Source organism: Peromyscus californicus, unplaced genomic scaffold, assembly GCF_007827085.1.
Source record: "Peromyscus californicus insignis strain IS unplaced genomic scaffold, ASM782708v3 Scaffold_10__1_contigs__length_136768540, whole genome shotgun sequence".
In the NCBI taxonomy this organism is placed as follows: domain Eukaryota; kingdom Metazoa; phylum Chordata; class Mammalia; order Rodentia; family Cricetidae; genus Peromyscus; species Peromyscus californicus.
Genome location: NW_026294391.1, coordinates 16872497 through 16893563, shown reverse-complemented (window position 1 = coordinate 16893563; position 21067 = coordinate 16872497). Strand labels below are relative to the sequence as shown.

At 44.7% G+C, this 21067-nt stretch overlaps 2 protein-coding genes across 3 annotated transcripts in view; one reads left to right on the top strand and one right to left on the bottom strand.

Annotated features, from left to right (window-relative positions):
- Positions 1 to 13217: 13217 nt before the first annotated feature.
- Positions 13218 to 19770, top strand: Tsr2 (TSR2 ribosome maturation factor). 2 transcript variants are annotated; one of them, XM_052757997.1, is made up of 5 exons: positions 13218 to 13351; positions 13539 to 13629; positions 17614 to 17705; positions 18561 to 18746; positions 18947 to 19770. In XM_052757997.1, exons 1-5 carry the CDS (start codon positions 13268 to 13270, stop codon positions 19079 to 19081), a joined length of 588 nt encoding a protein of 195 aa, XP_052613957.1. In that variant the 5' UTR covers positions 13218 to 13267; the 3' UTR covers positions 19082 to 19770. The 2 variants fall into 2 exon arrangements, with proteins under 2 accessions (XP_052613957.1, XP_052614036.1); XM_052758076.1 differs by having other exon boundaries at positions 13219 to 13351; positions 18561 to 18737.
- A 71-nt stretch (positions 19771 to 19841) lies between these two features.
- The window catches only part of Fgd1 (FYVE, RhoGEF and PH domain containing 1), a 44076-nt gene continuing 42850 nt past the window's right edge, over positions 19842 to 21067 (bottom strand). The window contains exon 18 of the mRNA XM_052757876.1: positions 19842 to 20759. Within this exon, the coding sequence (XP_052613836.1) occupies positions 20454 to 20759 (306 nt within the window). The 3' untranslated portion in view covers positions 19842 to 20453. The remainder of the gene's footprint in view (positions 20760 to 21067) is intronic.

The following is a 21067-nucleotide window of genomic DNA, read 5'->3' as shown; positions in this document are numbered from 1 at the left end:
GGTGGAACAAAAAGATAGAAAATGTGATGTTTGGTGGGGAAAAGTGAAAGTTTAAAGGTGCAGACAAGATGGATCATGAGAAAGCACCTTGTAACTGCTAAAGAGGTTGGCAAATGGTCAACCCTGAACATATACATACTAGTAACATTATATGGACTGAACAGGCTATAGTTAGGAATATATATGTATATACACAAACATCTATCCATGCGATAACAATTAGTGAAAAAAGAGACCATGACTTTGAAGAAGAGCAGCGGGGGGGGGGGGGGGGGGGGGGGGGGGCATATATGGGAGAGTTTGGCAGGAGAAAAGGGAAGGGGAAAATGTGACTATACTATAATCTCAAAAATAAAAACTTAAATTTAAAACAAAACAAAAAACTGAAGGAAAAAAAGAATGAAAATCTAAGAGATGGAGAGAGACCGAGAGACAGACAGACAGATAAAAAGGTTAGCACCATTAACAGAAACCCCCTGGGGCTGGAGAAATGAGTCAGTGGTTAAGAGCACATGTTGCTCTTGTGAAGGATGGGACCTCAGTTCTCAGCACCCATGTCGGGTGGCTCACAGCCACTTGTAACTCCAGCTGCAAGGGATCTGACATGCCTTCTTCTCTACTCCACAGGCACCTGCACTCATGTGCACACACACACACACACACACACACACACACACACCCCATGTGGGGAGGAAGAGATTTTAAAACTGAGATAAGAAAGATGCTCTGGGGGCTGGAGAGATGGTTCAGTGGTTAAGAGCATTGACTGCTCTTCCAGAGGTTCTGAGTTCAATTCCCAGCACCCACATGGTGGCTCACAACCATCTGTAATGAGATCTGGCACCCTCTTCTGTATACATAATAAATAAATAAATCTTTAAAAAAAAAAAAAAAAAGAAAGATGCTCTGGCCGGGCGGTGGTGGCGCACGCCTTTAATCCCAGCACTGGGGAGGCAGAGCCAGGCGTATCTCTGTGAGTTCGAGGCCAGCCTGGGCTACCAAGTGAGTTCCAGGAAAGGCACAAAGCTACACAGAGAAACCCTGTCTCGGAAAAAAAAAAAAAACAACCCCCCCCCCCAAAAAAAAGAAAGATGCTCTGAAGCTCCATCTTATGAAACTGGTGAAATTTGAATAGCAAATGCTGTCAAGGGGTTCCCTGCTGGAAAAACAACCTCATAGGAAAGTGTTGCCCAGGGTCAGCCTAGAGGCTGTGGTCCAAAGTGGGGGGGGGGCGGGGGCAGGCTATATATCAAATTGGCAGCAGAATTTGGCAGCTCCATCCACATGGTACTTGTTGGTTTTATAGGCATGATAGATGCAAGAGTAAGGATGTTCTTGGAGGCTTATTTCAAGGTTCCAGAAGACCACAGAGGCCAAGCAATGTAACTCAGGATTGGATTGCCTTCAAGGAGGCCCTCAGAGGCCATTGTGTAAAGTTGTGAAGGTAAAGCCTAGATTTCAATGGAGATCCCGGAGTATTAGAGATGCCAGGACTGTGGGGTATCTACTGATGAAACCTGCAGGCACGGAGTAGAGCTGGCTTAAGACAGAGGCCATGTGTGTTGCAGGTACCAGGGCTGAATGTGCAGCGCTCCCTTAGTAGCACAGATAATACCATAGCCAGCCCCAGATGCCCAACATGGAACTACAGGACTTGGAGTTTCCCTGCTGGGTTCTGTCTTACTTGTTTGATATTTCCTTGCATATTTTCCCATTTCTTTTTAGAAGAGAAATGTTTACTCTGTGTCATTTTATGTTGAAAATATGTAACTTGGTATGTGTGTACCTGCACATGCACATGTGTGTGTATGTGTGTGCATGCTGGTACTCAGAGGTCAGCCTTGGGTGTCCCTCCTTAGAAGCTACCTACTTTTCTTGAAACAAGGCTTCATATTAGTCTGAAACTCTCCAAGTAAGATAGGCTGGCTGGCCAGAGAGCCCCGAGGATCTGCCTCCCCATGGCTGGGAGTACAAGCATGGGCCACCATACCTGGGTTTTCTTTGGTTGGTTTTGTTTCAGTTTTTTTGGTTTTTGTTTGATTTGGTTTTGGTTTGGTTTGGTTTTCTTTTCTGAGACAGGGTTTCTCTGTGGAACAGTCCTGGCTGACCTGGAAGTCGCTTTGTAGACAAGGCTGGCCTCGAACTCACAGAGATCCGTCTGCCTCTGCCTCCCAAGTGCTGGGATTAAAGGCGTGCACTACCACTGTCTGGCATTTGTTTGTTTTTTTATTGTGGGCTCTTGGGCTCAAACTCAGGTCTTCCTGTTTATAAGGCAAGCACTCTACTAAGCCACCTCCCTAGCCCATGCAAATTTTTAATGTTGTTGGAGCTCAGAGTTAAGAGGCTACCTGAGTCTTAGAAGAGACTCTGTCCTTGCACTTTTGAACAGTCCTGAAGCTGTTAATGACTATGGCGATTTCTGAAGTTGGATTGGATGCATTTTGCATTTAGAGATGACCATAAGTATATAAGGAACAATGGGTGGGAGTTGTAGCCTAAAAACAACATGTTTAGGTGTCAAATTGGCAAGTGGTGACTTTGTGATGATTAATATTGTCAGCTTGGCAGTGTATAGAATCACCTTGGGGACAGACCTTTCGGCCGGTCTATGAGGACTTTTCTACATCGGGTTAATTGAGGAAAGACATGCCCTAAATGTGGGCAGAACCATTCCATGGGCTTGGGTTCCAGCCTGAATAAAATGGAGAAAGAAAAAAAATTGAAATAGCAGTGATACTCAGTCATGGTCTGCCAGTGTCCCCATGGAATAATCTGGGAAAAGCTGAAAAATAGCTGTCATAAGAGTTAACAGACACCCTGCAGCTGGACAAAAGGCCATTCCCAGGCGGCAGCAGCATTAGCAGAAGGAGACCCTGGGGTAGGGGGGCTCCTCCCCTTGGCACTGGGTGCCTGGCACTAGGCAACTGACGGAAAAAAACAAGATGCCATTGCAAAAAGACTTCTGCTGTGTCGGCAGCTCGGCAGCTCGGCAGCCCAAGGCCTTCTGTGAGAAATTTAGACCAAGAGTCCTGGGGCTGTGGAAAAGAAGCATTGAATCAGATCCACATAATATTCAGCGAGCTGACCACTTCGTGGGAACTAAAGACAACAGTAGAACTATTGCACAGAGTCCAATCAGTTCATGGGACACTGGGAAAAACTGCATGGGGTAATGCCAGCATTTGCCACCGGGACCGTGGTGGCACTTGTGGAGGTGTCCCCACCATCTGAAACTGTGCCAGTAGAGCACTGCTCATAGGCTGGGACAGCAGTGTAATTCCATCATCCAAAGCAAGATTTAGAGAGGAAAATGGGACTGCCCATTGCAAAGGGCCTCAAAACAGTAAGACAGGATTCTAGGAGCCAGGAAAGGAACACAAGAAAATACAGATAGAATCCAGTTATCAGGGCCAGGTGGTGGCGGCGGCACATGCCTTTAATCCCAGGACTTGGAGGCAGAGACAGGCGGATCTTTGCAAGTTTGAGGACATCTTGGTCTACAAAGCGAGTTCCAGGACAGCTAGGACTGTTACACAGAGAAAACCTGTCTCAAAAAATCAAAAAAAGAAAAAGAAAAAGAATGCAGTTATCAGGCCAGGCAGTTTATATGTCCTGTATCTCCACATAGCTCTCCCTGTCCTTCACATATATTCTTTTTTTTTACATTTTATAAAATCTTTATTGACAAATAATTCACATAGTATACAATTTGCCTGTTTGCACAATTTGATAGACTTTAGTCCAGCATCCTCAGAGGCCCATGACACCATCACCACTTTCTATTTTAGAACATTGCTGTCTTCAATTTCATACACACATATAATGTATGGTGATTACATTCCACCTTATTTTTTAAATGAACATAATATTTGCAATCGTAACCATTTTAAGTTCACAATTCAGTGGCATGAATTACATTCAAGATATTAATTACACTCATGATATTAATTACATTTGTGGTATTCATTAATTACATTTGCAGTATTCATTCAATAACTATATTTATGATATGATTTATTATATATATATCATGATATTATGTCCTGATACTACTGTCCATTTGTGGGACTTTTCCATCACACAAAACAGAAATTCTGTACTTAGGAAATCTTTGCTCTATATTCCTTTCTTCTCCATCTTGAGATAACGTCTAATCTTTCTGTCTCTATGAATTTGTATATTCTATATATTTCACTTCACATATATTCTTGCTTTATTTAACTCAGTGTCAAATCAGCACACCGGTATGGTCCTGCTCTGTTCTTGCCCCATATTTCTCCCCACCTCCTTAATATTTCCTTCTACTCTTTCCTCTCCCAAAGCACAAAGATTGGCATGGTTTGCAGGATCTCTGCGGCTCAGCCTCCTGAGAGATGGGGACAACATAGCTTTAGTTGTCTCTTTTAAGTCTACCTTTAGCCAAAACATCTTCATCTCTTGCCTCTCCTTGCCCCTACAGTTCTCCTTTCTACATTCCTCTCTACTTTCATCAACTCAGTACTAATCACTTGTCATATTGTCTTCTTTTTATATTTTCTTTAGAATCTTACCCACAATAACCAATATGTTAGCACACACAGTACTATCAATGTCCCTTACTCCCCCTACAATGAATGGCACTTAAAGAGTGTTTGTTTTGTAGTTGACTATTCCTCTATTTTTAAGTGGGTCTGTCTCTGGATAGTAACTGTTGTCAGAGACAGTATTCCACTCGTGGGTGGGGGGAGATAGAGCCTGATGTGCTAAATACCAGTGTAACAGAGGAAAATTATACCTTAACCCGACTATAGAACACAAAATTGACAAATAGGACTAGAAAAGAAACTTCCCACATCATATTATAATTAAAACACTAGCTATACAAAAAAGTAGTGTATTAAAAGCTGCAAGAGTGAACTGCCAGAGGGGGAGGAAGGATTGTAGGAGCCAGAGGGGTCAAGGACATTACAAGAACTAGGGCAACAGAATCAACTAAACAGGGTTCATAGGGGCTCACAGAGACTGACGCAAAAAAAGTAGACCCTGTATGGGTCTGAGCTAGGTCCTCTGCATATACCTTATGGTTGTATAGCTTGCTGTTCTTGTGGAACTCCCGAAAATGGGAGTGGGGGTGTCTCTGACTCCTTTGCCTGTGTTTTCGACCCTTTTCCTCCTACTGGGTTGCCACATCCAGCCTTGATATGAGGGTTTGTGTCCAGTCTTACTGTATCTTGTTAGGCCATCTTTGGTGGATATCCCTGAGAGGCTTTATCTTTTTTTTTTTTTAAAGGAAAACAGAGTAGTTGTTGATCTGAGGGAGGCAAATGGCAGGGGAAGGGAGTACTGGGAGGACAGGAGGAAAGGAAAGGGATACTGCTGTCCAGATGTAATGTGTGAGAGAAGAATAAAAGTAAAAAGAGAGGGAGCGAAATACCAAGTCATAAAGGGAGGCAGGCTTATCAGAACAACAGCTGACTTCTGAATAGACATTTAAAAGCCAGTAGGACTTGGGATAAAGTGCATCAAGTTCTGAAGGGAGATTTTCCACGATCAAAAAAGGCTTAAAGAATTTATGACCACTAAGCCAGCTCTACAGAAGACAGTGGAAACAATTATTTGGACTGAGAAGAATGATGAATTCCAGAGTCTACAGGGGAAAAACTGGAGGCTGGGGAGGTGCTTCAGCCAGTGAGAGCACTTGCTAAACCTGATGATCTGAGTTTGATCCTCAGAACCCACAGGGTAGAAAGAGGTAACAGGTTCCCCCTGTCCCCCCAAGAATCCTCTGACCTCCACACACATTCATCAACTACATACAAAAATAAATAAATAAATACATTTAAAATTTTAAAATTAAAAATAAAAGAGGAGCCAGCGAGATGACTCAATGGTTGAGTACTTACAGCTCTTCCAGAGGATGTGAGTTCCCAACATCCACATAGTCATAGTAAGTGGAGACAGAGAGATGGGGATAAAAATATAGCTTTAAAAATAAATAAAAGAGCCGGGTGGTGATGGTGCACACATTTATTTCTAGCAGTCGGGAGGCAGAGGCAGGTGAATCTCAGAGTTTGAGGCCAGCCTGGTTTACAGAGTGAGTTCCAGGACAGCCAGGGCTATGTAAAGAGAGACCCTGTCTCAAAAAACAAATAATAATAATAATAATAATAATAATAATAATAATAATAAATTAAATTAATTAATTAAAAGGAAATAGACACATTCTGTTAGGTATTGGGACCCATACCTATAATCCCAGCACTTGCAAAGCCAAAGCAGGAGGATCAGAGTTCCTACTCGTCTGTGCTACTTAGATCTTGTCTCAGAAGACACAAAGAACAACAACAAATAGACACACTCAAATGAGAATTTCCTTATCTCATCAGTCTACAATGTTTCTACCACCTAACTTCCTTTTCCTCTGACTTATCACATGAATGAAGAGCTGTGCCACCTCATGTCAAAGACTACCCCCTCCACTTCTGCATCTTTGGACTCCCAACCCTCTTGATTCTGCCTCTTAGGTTCACGGATTGTAGGAGTGAGCTGTGATGCCAGGCTTCCATGTCTATTTCTTAACCACTGAAGGACTTAGTTCCTTCAGAACTCTATTGCCACTAGTTTCTCCTCCCTGGGACCACCAGCACACCCTCTGTTATCTCCCACCATTAAGATCCCAGCTGGGCTAATGGTGCACACCTGTAATCCCAGTACTTGGGAGGTAGAGGCAGGAAGATCAGGAGTTCAAAGTCATCCTCCACTACTTAACAAGTGTAAGACCGGACTGGGCAATATGAAACCTTGTCTCAAGAAAAATATAATAGCCAGGTGGTGGTGGCACATATCTTTAACCCCAGCACTCGGGAGGCAGAGCCAGGCGGATCTCTGTTAGTTCGAGGCTAGCCTGGTCTACAGTGTGAGATCCAGGACAGGCACCAAAGCTACACAGAGAAACTCTGTCTTGAAAAACAAAACAAAAAACAAACAAAACAAGACAAAAAAAGAAAAATATAAAATAAAATGAAGAACCTCCTCTGAAAACTGCCCATTTTCTTTCACAGCCAAGCTCTTCCAACTACAAGGTACATCTTATTGCTTCTTCATCCTCCATTTCCCCTTCAGGCAACTCCAGTCTCCTTTTGTATCATTCCACAGAACCTGCTCTTGTTCAAGTCACAAAAGAATTCATACGACCAAATATGACGGGTGCTTTACTCTGCTCATCCTACAAGCAGTAGTGGGAGATTGTAAATCGGTGTCAGCTGTGAGCCTGCGCTCTGGCTCAGACTGCTACTCAGAGCTGACATCTGTTTAAGGTTTATTTATTTTGATTTTATGTGTGTGAGTGTTTTGCCCAAGTGTATACCTGTGCACTGAATATGTGCCTGGTGCCCTCAGAGGTCAGAAGAGGGCAGTGGATCCTCTGGAACTGGAGTTACAGACGGTTGTGAGCTGCCATGCGGGTGCTGGGAACTGTACCTGGGTCCTTTGCAAGAGGAGGAAGTACCAAGCCATCCCTCTAGCCCTTGTGTTTGTTTGCTTTTGTTTTGAGACAGGGTTTATGTAGTCCTGGTTGACCTGGATCTCGCTCTGTAGCCCAGGCTGGCCTCAAACTCACAGAGAGCCGCCTGCCCCTGCTTCCCGAGTGCTGAGGCAGGCACCACCATACATAGCCCCATCTTCTTTACTTTGGTTAACCTTCCATTCTTTGCTTTCTTTTCCTTTTTCTGTTTTCCTTTCTTTTTTTCTTGACAGTCTCATGGGGATCAGGTCACCCTCAAACCCACTAGATAGCTATGTAGTTGAGAGTGGCCTTTATCCTCTTGCCTCTGCTTTATGGGTGCTGTGATTCCAGGCATGTATCACCATGCCTCAGCTCACCTCTTTACAAACTTTTTCTTACATTTTTTTTTATTTAGTGGTGTGTGTGTGTGTGTGTGTGTGTGTGTGTGTGTGTGTGTGTGTGTGTGTGTGTCTGTACATGGGCACACACATACATGTCACAGCACATGTGTGGAGATGAGAGAACCATTGGTGGTAGGTTTTTTTTTCCTCCTCCATTGTATGGGACCCCAGGATCGAACTCAGGTGGTCAGGCTTGGCAGCAAGTGTCTGAACTCACTGAGCTATCTGGTCAGGCCCTTACGTCATACACATACATACATACATATGTGTGTATGCACATATATATATAATTGAAAATAATTTTCATACGATACATTCTGATCACAGCCTCCCTTCCCCCAGCTTCACCCAGATACTCCTTTCCTCCTCACCCACCCACCCAGCTCTTCTTCCTTTCTTTCTTTTTCTTTCTGTTTAGAAAACAAACAGGTAAACAAACCAGAATTAAAAAACAAACAAAAAACAACAAAGAAAAAGCACAAGAAACACATACAGACACCCCGACACAAAAACAAAACCCGAAAAACACAAAATCAGAAACCATAATATACAAGCAAAAGGCTAGCAAGACAAAAAAAAAAGCCCAAACAAATCGATATGAGAAAAAAAGACTATAAAAAATACCATTGAATTCCTTTTTTTTTTATTGGCTGTCTACTGCTGGGTGTGGAGGCTGCCCTTAAGTGTGGTCTGAGACAAGTGGTTTTTCCTTTCTGAGCAGTTAGTTATCAGTTGGAGATACCTTCTGGATTAGGGATGGGGGCTTGTATCTATTTCCCCTCTAAGCACTGGAATCCCATCTGGCTTAGACTTCTGCAGACCCTGGGGATGCTACGCCAGTTTCTTTGAGTTCATATGGGCATCAGTCCTGTTGTGTTTAGAAGGCCTTATCTCCGTGATGTCCTCCATCTCTTCTGGCTCTTATAACCCTTTTGCCTCCTTTTCTGCAGAGTTTTGAAGAGGGGTTTGATGAGGACATCCCATTTAAGACTGAGTGTTCCAAGCTAGGAATGGTGGCACAGGCCTTTCATCCCAGCACTCGGGAGGCAGAGGCAGATGGATCTCTGTGAGTTCGAGGCCAGCCTGGTGTACAGAGTGAGTGCCAGGACAGCTAGGACTGCTACACAGAGAAACTATGTCTGAAACAAAAAAAACCAAAAAATAAAAAATAAAAAAAGACTGAGTGTTCAAAACTTCCCCACTCTCTTCACATTGTCCAGATGGGTATCTCTTTAGTAATTCCTATCTACTGCAAGAGGAAACTTCTCTGATGTTGGCTGAGTGAGAGAGACACTGATCTATGGGGCCAGGAGAATGTCATCAGGAATCATTATATTTTTATGTTCAGCAGAACAAACCCTTCCTTTCCTAAGTGTTCCTCCTCTAAATGCTTGTAGTTAAACAAGCCCTAACTTTGCTTATCATATATCATAATGACCATGTCATAACAATCATATAAAACTGGATGATTATATCATAATGCTGGCCCATCCTGAATCTCTTTCCTGCAGTGTAGTCAAGGGTCTGGCTTTACCTGGGCGGGGGTGGGGGGTGGGGGGGTGGGGGGTGGGGGACGAGAACTCAGGCTGCTGGGGGCGTTGCTGTATGTCCCCACTGGCTCTTTTAAAAATATTTACAGCTTGAACTTTCTTGTTTCAAGCTAAAAATTTGCCCTCTAAGTACTTCAGCTGCATTACATAAATTTTGGTATGCTGTGTTTTTCAAATTCATTTCCGTGTGTTTTCCAAGTTCCCATATGTATGGTGTGTCTTGGAGAATGTTCTTGCAAACTTCAGGAAATGTGTATTCTGTGTTAAGTGTGGTGGTGCATCACTAGTCCTAGGATTTAGGAGGGTGAGCTTAGGAGGATCAGCATGCAATACCAGTCATGGCTACACAGTGTAAACTGAAGTTCCCAGAGAAGAAAAACTGCGTCTGTATAGAAGGTTCTACAAGGCCAAATGACTGAACCTTGTGATTATGGACAGTTAAAATGTTACAGTCGAGAGACAAATCACCTTGAGCTACTTTTGGTGCCTTTGAAAAGCATCCCTTGTCTTCCCTTGTGTCTGAACTAAAAGCCTTGTGACTACTAAAACTTTAAAAATATATGCTTGGGGGCTGGAGAGATGGCTCAGCAGTTAAGAACACTGACTGCTCTTCTGAAGGACCTGGGTTCAATTCCCAGCACCTACATGGCCGTTAACAATTGTCTATAACTCCAAGATCTGACACCCTCACATAGACATACATGCAGGCAAAGCACCAATGCAAATAAAATAAATTAAAAAATAAAATAAAATACATACTTAGCAGACAGTGAGCATCCACAAATCCAAAAGCTAAGAATGTCATCAGATAGTTTCTGAAACCTATGCAGAATTTCCTTCACCTCACTACTTACGGTCCCTATCAAAGGATTTAGTAAATGCTTTGACTTATGGCTTTCTTTGTTCTGTAACTACTAAGATGTCATTTAAACACCTACACAAAAGAAAATATCTTTCTGGGCAACCTGAATCCTGGCCGTGGTAACTCATATTTGACACAAGAATGAACTGTCTCTTGTTGCCTCTGAGGTAAGAATAGTGTTTTTGTGTTGATAATAGCAAGCCTCTAGAAGAAGGGGGGCAGAAGGAGAAGGTGAAGAGGAGGAGGAGGAGGAGGAGGAGGAGGAGGAGGAGGAGGAGGAGGAGAAGGAGAAAGACTCAGGGAGTACAGCCATCTGCCACAAGCTTGAGACCAGACCTGGGTTCTATTGTGGAACCCATTTGGTGAAAGGAGAGAAACACACACACACAAAAAAAAAATGAAAAATATGTTTGTATGTGTGTTCTGCTGTTAAAATGTGCACCCTAGTTCTCTGACTGGGAGCACCTCTTACCTCAACCCCTCACCTCTGAAAACATGCCTGCTCCAAGTTCATTCCTACCAGCTCCTTGCTGAGGAGCACCTTCTTAGCTACCGACCAGAGACCATGACAAGTGAGAACCTTGGCAGCTTGACCATCTCACATCCCTTGACCTTATTTCTCTGTATCCAATGCTTCCAAAGTGGAGCCATTTCAAAGGACATCCACACAGGAGGCAAGTCCATTGTGGGCTGGGACATAGGATCTGTATTTGAGAAGGGACATAGTTGAGTGGCTGGCTCTGGGGCTGGAATTGGATCTGTATTTGAGAAGCTTTATCATTGGTTATGCTGAGAACCCTTTTCTGAAACAACAGCTGTTGTGTTACCATCTGGGGTTTTGACTGGGTTTGTTTTTCTCTGTCACTTAAAGAAGTAAAAAGTAGGAAACGTCTCAAGCTCGAAGGGTAACCTCTAGGAAATTCTCCAACACAGCAGGCTAAACCAGCCTGGTGAAGAGAAGCTTTGGTTAGGGGTGAGGAAACATGTATACAGCAAGCACACAGAGCAAGGCTGATGGGAAAAGAGAAGTCCAGCTTCTTGCCGGCTTTTTGTTGGTGTTGGTGTTGTTTACATCTTTGAAGGGTCTTTCTCCCCTAACTCAGGGTTGGTCAGTTTGAAGAAAGACAGGGTGGCTGATTGGCCCACAACTGTAGTGTAACATGTTCTGATCTGGCCTTGACTTTGTTGAGCCAGGCCATCAAGCAGGGGTCCTACTGGCAGGAGAAAAAGCCTACCAGGCCTCTAAGTGGTCAGGCTTTTCTTTCCGGTTAGGGTGAGGAGGAAGCCAGTCATGTTGGAAGGTGAAGAAGCAAGCTGCTGTCTTGGAAATTCACCATCTTTATTACCTTGTCATGGCATCTCTCCCAATCTGTCCGCCTGTCAGGAAATCTATCCTCAGTTCTATGACTCCGGGCTTTGCCCTCTCAGAAGCTATGGCATTCTTTTGCCCTTTCTCATTCTCTTTGCCTTACAAAGCAAAAGTAGCCATATCCTCTTCTACTTTCCCTAGTTTGACCTTGCATGCCTCCTCTGTCCTGTGTGTTCTGAAGAACCAGCCTGCCTCCATCTTAGGCTTAAAAGCCATTCTTTTTTTTTTTTTTTTTTTTTTTGTTGTTGTTGTTGTTGTTGTTGTTGTTGTTGTTGCTGTTTCTTTGTTTTTTGAGACAGGGTTTCTCTGTGTAGCTTTGCACCTTTGCTGGAACTCACTCTGTAGCCCAGGCTGGCCTCGAACTCACAGAGATCTGCCTGCCTCTGCCTCCTGAGTGCTGGGACTAAAGGTGTGTGCCTCCACTGCCCGGCTTTTAAAAGCCATCTTATAGTAAAGACAAACTAGGTTCATTCCTGTATATGATTAAATCTGTTTCTTAAGGATTGGGCTATGCCCCACCTGTCACCTTAACTACAAATGGTTCTGAACTGCCTGTTCCAGGAAGTGGCAACCATGTCTTTGTTTCAAATAGCTGTTTATAACCATCTTGCAACCCTACCTTTGTTTCAAAAGGTTGTTATGACTACCTGTTGTTATGGCTACTTTATGACCACCCTGCAATCAGGTATGTTTCAGGAGCTTGCTATGACTAACTTGTTATGCTTATTCTGCTCCTGTAACCCCACCTATTTTCTCCCATTTAGAAACTCTCTACCCCTGAACTATAAAAACCTTGTCTTCTTCACATCCAATGCTGACCTCTCAAAACCCATCTTACAGGGAGGCAGCCCATGTGCACAACTGAAAAAAAAGCTTGTTTTAATTAATTGCTTGCTTTAATTAATTTGGCCATGATGATTTGAGTCAGTGGTCTTTCTCCTCCCATCTTTAGGATAAACAGTTCTGTTTCCTGTACCTTCCCAGGAAGTCTGGGGAAAGCAGTTTTTTCAGGGAAGACAAATAGTGTATTAATAATACAAAAAAAATGTATTCTGCTTCTGTTGGTGGCAATGTTCTATACAGGTGTTATGATGCTGTTTGAAATGTAGCATTAAATTTTGAAAATTACATTTATTTATTGTATGTGAGCGCATGTACCTGTTCATGCAACGAAGGATTTGGAGGGGAACGGGGAAACTGCAGGAGTCAGTTCTCTAATTCCATCATGTGGGGCTTAGGGCTCTAACTCAGGTCATCAGGCATGGCGGCAATTGCCTTTAATGAGCCTCTTACGGGCCTTCAACTGTAGCTTCTCTCTCTCTCCCTCCCCCTTCCTCCTCCTCCCTTCTCCCCTCCCTATTTCTCCCTTCCTCTTTCTTTCGGCTACCCTCCCTAAGTCCTCGGCTCCAGGTTCAACTTTTAATTATTAAGATTTACTGTGGTAAGTGGCATCATCTACCACTGAAATTTTTCAACTGTTCTGGTCTTGCTGCCAGGTCAGCAGAAAACGAATCTGCGTTCTGAGAATCGGCTCTGGGCTCATTTTGCCTGGCGAGATCTGCCGCGCGATTGGGCTTCCTGGGAGCCACGTGATCTAAACGGATGATGGCGGGCGCTGGAGAAGACGTGCGAGTGCTCTTCGGAGCTGCTGTCCGCGCGGCTCTGGATGCTTGGCCTGCTTTACAGGTGAGTGAGACCACGGCGGGGGTCACAATTAGGGCTGGGGCAAAATAGGAGCTGGCCAGGCAAGGCGCCAGAGCCTCGTCTGGGCGGTGTAGGCGGCAGACTCCCAGGCCAGGGCAGGCCGTGCCGTGCCACGCCACGCCACTCCGGTTTCCATGCTGTCATGGTTGGCTTGGGCCTGTGTTCACAGATCGCTGTGGAGAATGGCTTCGGGGGCGTGCACAGCCAGGAGAAGGCCGAGTGGCTGGGGGGTGCAGTGGAGGATTACTTCATCGCCAATGGTGAGTGAGTGTGAGACGTTGCTGTCTGTCGGGTTTTGGAGCGGCGGAGCCTCGTCCTAGAGAGCCCGCGCTTTCTTTCTCTCTCTCTCTTTTTTTTAAAAATTATTATTTTTTATTTTTTTCGAGACAGGGTTTCTCTGTGTAACCGTCCTGGCTGCCCTGAAACGTGCTCTATAGACTAGACTGGCCTCGAACTCAAGAGATCCGCCTGCCTCTCGAGTGCTGGGATTAAAGGCATGCGCCATAACCGCCTCCGCGCTTGTCTTGTCGAATGAATGGTGACTTTGGAATTAGAATCGTGCGTTTCGGGTGCTTTGCAGGCAGTAACACTATATAGTGCTATGATCCTGGACAAGACATTTTACCTTCCAGAGAGTCTCTTAATTCCTAAAATGGTTATGAAAAGATCCGACTAATAGAACTGTGCGAGCCATATTGTAAAATTGCTGGGTCAGGGGAGGGAAAGATGGCTCCGTGGGCAAAAGCCAACAAGCATAATGATCCGAATCTGATAGATGGGACCACATGGAAAGAGAGAACTGAGTCACTTAAGATGTCCTCTGACTCCCCCTACTCAAGTAAACGTAATTTTAAGATTGTTGGGTGAAGCGTGTAGCCCAATGGTAGAGCACTTTCCTAGCATGCTCATGTTTCTGAGTTCCACCTCTAGTACCACCAAAAGTAAAAGTAGTGCCTCTAATAAAAGGCAGCCAAGCCCTGTGGTACAGTCCTATAATCGGTTGCTCCTGAGGCAAAAGGACCTCAAGTTCAAGACTAGCCGGAACAACATTACCATGACCTTGTCTCATAATAAAAAATGTTGGGGATATAGCTCTATGGAAGTGCTTACCTACTACATGTGAGACGCTAGGTTCAATTCCCCACTACCACGAATGAATGAATAAATGAATGAATGAAGCAAATATAATAGTATTAAATTCACATCCAAAGCCTAGCATATGGGCCATGTCTGTAATTCTAGCACTAAGGAGACTGAGGTAGGAGAACTTGGAGTTTGAAGCCAGCCTTGGCTACATAGCCAGAACTTGTCCTTAAAAGGAAGGGGCTGTAGAGATGCTTAGCTTCCTGCTCTTTCAGAGGACATGAGTTAGGTTCCCAGTACCTGTGTCCAGTAGCTCACAACCACCTGTAACTCCAGCTCCAGAGGATGCAGTCTTCTTCATTTGCACACATGTACATATACATATAATTGACAAGTAAGTAAAACACAGCTGAAAAGATGGCTCAACATTTAAGAGTATTTGCTTTTTACAGATGACTTGAGTGAGTCTACATGGTAACTCATAACTGTCTGTAACTCCAGTTCCAGGTGATCTGACACCATCTTCTGTCCTCTGGGCACCAGGCATGTACATAGAGAGTGCAGACATACATGCAAGCAAAACACCATATACATAAAATAAATAAAACAAAATCCTCTTCCAGAGTATTTTGGTGTGTCATAAGAATTAAGCATTTTATACATTTTTTTTGTTTTTGTTTTTTCGAGACACAGGGTTTCTCTGTGTAGCTTTGCGCCTTTCCTGGAACTCACTTGGTAGCCCAGGCTGGCCTCGAACTCACAGAGATCCTCCTGGCTCTGCCTCCCAAGTGCTGGGGTTAAAGGCGTGCACCATCACCGCCCGGCTCCATTTTATACATTTTTAGAATTAAGTTTTTACACTCTGGAGTTTTAAAGGTCTTAATGGGCGTTTCTTAATTGAGACTAGCACCATTTCAAGTGCTTGTGCTTGGTAACCACATATGGCTACTTCTACAGCAAAGATGTACGCCCTCCCTTCGTTTTGTCTTTGTGGGGATAAGAGAACACGAGGACCCAGTAGGAGTATTACATGCAGTAGTTTCGAGGGTGTATCTCGTGAGTGACTTCAGATAAGAAAGTGGATAGTTAAAATACTGGATGATAAGTGTCTTGATAAAGAGGTACTTAGAGTTCTTGAGTTATCTGAGCCTGAGGAGAAGCCCTTTTTTGGTTTTTCAAGACAGGAGTTCTTTGTGTGGCCCTGGCTGTCCTCTTAGAACTGGCTCTGTAGACCAGACTGGCAGTCTTTTTTTTTTTTTGGTCTTTAGCCTTTAGTGATTGGGGTGGGTCTTAATGAATGAAAAGGGGTGAAGTAGGTAGAAACATAAAGCACACTCAGAGGAGTTAACTGTTGGATTTTGAAAGCCCCCCCAATGTAGTAAGGGAATGGAAGAGTGGTAGAGTATATGTGCATGTGCATGTACAGAGACAACCCTTACCCTAAAGGGTAAGAGATGCGAGGCCTTATGTGCCTTTGATTATATCCTTTAGGCCAGCGTTTGTAAAATTCAAGCTATAGAAGACTTGTCCAGTTAGATGTTGAATGCAGAAAAAGTTTCTCCAGTCAAATTACATAACTTTCCCCCCCCAGCTGATACTTTATTAATACTGGTGGTGGTGGTGGTAATTGGGAACAGTATCTCCTTTTATAGTCCAGCTGTTGTGGAATAGATGTTCCTCTTTCGTCATTTTCCTGAGACTGCAGGGATTATTGGTGTGTGTTATCAATCCTAGCTTTGTTTGCCATTAGCTTTCTATGGAAATCCTTGTTAAAACTCAGCAAAATTGAGCTGGGGATGTAGCTCAATTGGAAGAGTACTTGCATGACATGTAAGAGGCCTTGGGTTCAATCCCCAGAGCCACATTAATCAGGCATGGTGATGCATGCTTGTAATCTTAGCACTGAGGAGGTAAAGGCAGGGGGATGACCAATCATCAGGAGTTCTAGGCTAGCCTTGGACTACACAGTTTGATGCTAGCCTGGGCTACATGATACCTGTAACAAAAACAAAACAACTCCTTAAACTCAGCAGAATATTTATCAAAGACAAACTTCACAATAGGTGATAAAATTCATGAGCAGGTTCTAAAGTAAGTAATAGGATGGTGTTTGCTAGAAAATTCAGAAAGTAGTTAGTGTAGATTATGAGAAGGAAACACTCATGAGAAGGCTATTTGGGTCTAGAAAATAAGGTCTAAAATAGAGCAGTGGCAATGGTCAGGAAAAAGAGAATACTTGTCCATACAGGGGGTTGGGGAAAGAGACAAATTTGTGGTGAGTGGCAAGGTAGATTAAGAAACTTCCTTTGGATAGAGGGACCTTGGAGGATGAGATACTGGTTTGGAAGGCAGGATAATAAATCTGGCTTTGGAAATGGGGACTTGAGGCACCTGTTTAACATCTGGATACATAATTAGCCTGAGTGGAAAAGAAATTTGGAGGCTGTTAGATTTCAATGGCTTGTAAAAGCACGATTGTAGAAGAGTTATGTCTGGGAGAAGGCGGCATGTAGGGAAGAGAAAGCTAGTCTTTCATTCAGAAAAGACAGAGCATGGACCTGTAAGATAACTGAGGTCCAGTGAACAGGGCTTAGCCAGAAGGTGGTTGTTAAGGTTATGATTTCATTTTTAAAAGTAGTGCATCCAACTGAGGGTGTAGTTCAGTGGTTGAGTGTTTGCTGAGCATGTGCCAGACCCTGGGGTTGATCCTCAGCACCAAAAAAAAAAAAAAAACAATGAATACCATATCCATTTCTTCTTACCCACTACCCTTGAGTCTCTGGACTCCTGTATTAGTGGAGCCACAGCTGTGAAGGGTCTCTATACTTCAATATTTCAGCTCTGAAGTGATGCAAATTAATATTAGAGATCTCATCTCCCTTGTGCCAAGCATTGTGTTAGATGAGTCCTCCTAACAGACCCTCCAGGGGGCCCTATTAGCCTCTCTTTAGAAATGAGAAATTGGAGGCTCTGAGGCTATTTCAAGGTCACCTTAAGCTGAGGTCAGTTAGAATAGGCCAAGTGAAAGAGGGTGTTTTAGTGAATAAAGGCTCACTGCACCTTTACCTCCCAACCATATGTAGCAGATACGTATTGAAGAATAGTGGGCAGGGCTGATGAAGTTGATCTTTGTCTAAAGGGTCCTATCCTTTCCTATTTAGCTGACTTGGATCTAGAAGAGGTGGAAGATTTCCTTGGGGAGCTGATGACCACTGAGTTTGATACAGTTGTGGAAGATGGGAGCCTGCCCCAGGTGAGCATATGGAAACTGCTGTCAGCCCCCTGCCTGCTCGCTCTTCTCCCACTGTTTGGGACAAGATTCTTGGTTGTAACCATTCTTTTCTTGAGGCATACACAAGATTCCCTATTGCATTTTCAAATATTACCTTTATTTCTCTTGAGATCATTCTCAACCAACGATTTCCCCCACATGCCACAAGCTGGGCCAGATCAAATTCCATTCCTGTTCTGATTAACACTGCTCACCCTGGTGAGATTATCTTTCATTTGCATCTTCTCTCCCTTTTTCTTTTTTTGAGACAGTTTTTTTTTTTTTTTTTTTTTTTTTACTCTCCAGCCTAGGCAGCCTGAAATACTATGTAGCCCAGGCCAACCTCAAATTCATAGCAGTCATCCTGCCTCAGCCTCCCAAGTACTGGGATTATAGGTGTGCAATTCTAATACCTTCTCTTCCGGGAGACCCTCACCCAAGCTCTTGATTTGTGGTTGCTCCACTGGACTTTGTTGTTGCTTTATTTTTTGTTGCCCTGGCTTGTCTAGAACTTGCTCTGTAGCCCAGGCTGGCCTTGACCTCCAGGAGATCTGCTGCCTCTGCCTCCTGGGTGCTGAGACTAAGCACAGGGGCCAGCACTCTCAGCTGTTATTTTATTTTGACAGTGTCTATCTCAAACTCACAATCCTGCCTCAGAGGCCTCCCCATTATATGCATCTACCACTGTTCCTAACTGCTTAGATGAACTTCTTAGGGAGAAGAGAGCCCCACTTTTTTTCTGGAAAATTCCAACCCCCTCTAATCTGCTGTAAACAGAGGCTGGTTTTATGATAGATTGTCTGAAAACTCCAAGCTGTTTGGATGTTTCCTTGGTAGGTGAGTCAGCAGCTACAGACCATGTTCCACCACTTCCAGAAGGGTGATGGGGCTGCTCTGCAGGAGATAACGGCTCAGATCAACCAAAAAAAGTGCAAGGCCACGGCTACTCCACTTAAGACAGCCGAAAAAACTGATGTGGCTGAAGATGATGTGGACAGCGTGGAAGAAATGGAGGTGAAAGAGGTGCCTGTGTGCGGGTTGGGGGTGGGGGTGTTGCAAATGTTAAGTTTTTAGAAGAGTAGCTAGGTTCCCAGGGAAGTGATGATGGTTGTAGGTGGTGGTGGTGGTGGTGTTATCAAAAAAGATAGTTCATATAGTCATGGGAAAGTTGGGAGCAGAGCATGGGTAATTACTTAGTGCTCTCTCTTATATTTTCCCTCTAGGTGACAGCTACAAATGATGGGGCCACAACGGATGTGGTCTGCCCCCAGCCTCAACCCTCTGATCCAGACCCGCAGACTATTAAGGAAGAGGATATAGTAGAAGACGGGTGGACCATTGTCCGGAGAAAGAAATGAGTAGGGCAGTAAATGGTTTGGGCCCTTGTTAAGTGTTAGGAGAGTTATAGGGGCGGTTTTAGAGGGCTATATACACCTCTGTCCTGATAACCATATTCCTACCTTGTTCCCCTGTCCTTCCCTCCAGGGGAAGAAAAGCCCTAGGATCCTTGGTTGTGTTGATGGGACCTATTCCAGCCCCTCGAACCTTAGGTACCATATGAGAGATAAGACCAGGTTTCCCAGCCTAGTGCCTCCTAGGTGCAGTGAATGTGAACATGGACGGTGAGTGTGGCTGTGGTTGGAGTAGAAGCCAGACTTGTGGACAGCAGGCAGGTCAATTTGTGGAAAGGACGAGAATTCCAGTGGTGGGAGGCCGGCTGGGTTGGGAATGGTGAGATCAACATGCAGTTGGAAGAGAGTAGATGTAAGTGTGGTACCTCCCCAATGTCCCCACCCCAGCCTCCCACAGAGCAACTCTTCCCCTGCCCGGAACTTGCATCCTCCTGTGAATGCTCCCACCCTGAATACTCTTGAGAGTTCGAAGGACTTGACTAAATGGTGAACTTGGGAAAGTTGGGCTGTTTTAAGTCCAGGGATGAGGCTTAAGACCTTAATAACATAACACCTTCTTGTTTAATCCATGATTTAACCTTGGAATCAGCCTTCTGAGAGCTGAGCTTCAGAGTTCAGTGAAAGAGTAGTTTCTGCACCCCACCCCCCCACCCCCAGTAGCCTTGGACTTTGGACAAACGGACGGACCATATCAGTGTTCTGAAAGTTACTGTAAGCCTGAAATAAACTGTATTTTTCTTTAAAAAACAGTATCCATTGTCCTCCCCCCCTCCCATTCCCGTCCTGCCCCAGTGGCCCTGCCATGGGTCTGGACGATAAAATACTGGATTGCTTTGGGGCTAGGTAGAAGCTATAAGCCATGGGAAAGGCAAGAAGGGTCTAGTCACCGCCCCATGTAAAGTCATACATGTGAAGACACTGGCTGAGGAGACAAGGGTAGGTTGGGGTTCCAGGGTCAGTAACAGAGCTGGCACTTGAATCCAGGTCTCCTGCCTCTGGTGCTTTTGTGGGGAACTGGGTGGAAGTAGGATCTGTGGGGTATTGGGAGGAAACAGCCTAATTCAAGTGAGTCTAGCAATTAGCTCCTGCCCTCCCTGGGGACAGGGATTTAAAAAATTAACATCAATGTAGGAATAGTTTTTAAAAAGCCCACATTTTGTGAAAAGATGAATTAAAAAACCCAAGACCCAGCATTCGGGATTGAAAGTGCCCGTGATGGGAATTCAAGTATTGACTGCATTGGGAGTGGGCTGGAGCCCCCAATTGAACATGGGCAGCTGGAGTGTGGGGCAGGAGTTTCTAGTTCCCCCCAAACCCTCTAGGTCTTGTCTCGGGTCTGGGAGGCTTCAGGAGGTTCAGCAGTGGCTCCTGTGGCTGCCACTGGTGTCTCCTCCGTCTCCCTGTCCTCAGACAGTGTGGGCCCTGGGCAGAATGTGTCCCCACGGCCCGCCCTGCCGAGCACAGCCATCCAGCGCCGCTGGAGTTCTTCCGTCTCTGGGCTGAAGTACCAGCTTAGGTGGCTCTGTGTGATCTTGAAGACGTGCCTCCTGTCAGGCCGCTCCCCTGCCTCAGGAGGCCCCACCTCAAAGCCAATGAGGGGCAGGCTGCGCTGGGCTTTCACATCCTGGGGAGGAGGGACAGAGCTAATGTCATCTAGGGGCTGGACCGTGCCCTCTACCCAGTGAAACAACTTTGTTTTGTTTCCTCTGCTGAAGACCCTTGCCTTCACTGTAATGAACAGGAAGATGTCTGAACTAGGACTAGAAGGCAGGCTGGTTTACACATCTGTCTCCCCCATGCCCAAACCAACTGCTAGTCTTTACTATTATTACAGATTCAGGTCTTTTGACAGTTTCCTCCGTGCGCACATTCTTAAAGTCAGACCTAGAGGTGCCTGTCTCCGCTCCTGTTTTCTCCACAAAGCTAGACCTC

Excerpts from the sequence above, each read along its gene's own strand:
- Tsr2 (XM_052757997.1), top strand. The coding sequence starts at position 13,268 with ATGATGGCGGGCGCTGGAGAAGACGTGCGAGTGCTCTTCGGAGCTGCT. Across the intron at positions 13,352-13,538 it reads ATGCTTGGCCTGCTTTACAG|ATCGCTGTGGAGAATGGCTT; the intron begins GTGAGTGAGACC and ends CTGTGTTCACAG. Across the intron at positions 18,747-18,946 it reads AAGAAATGGAGGTGAAAGAG|GTGACAGCTACAAATGATGG; the intron begins GTGCCTGTGTGC and ends TTTTCCCTCTAG.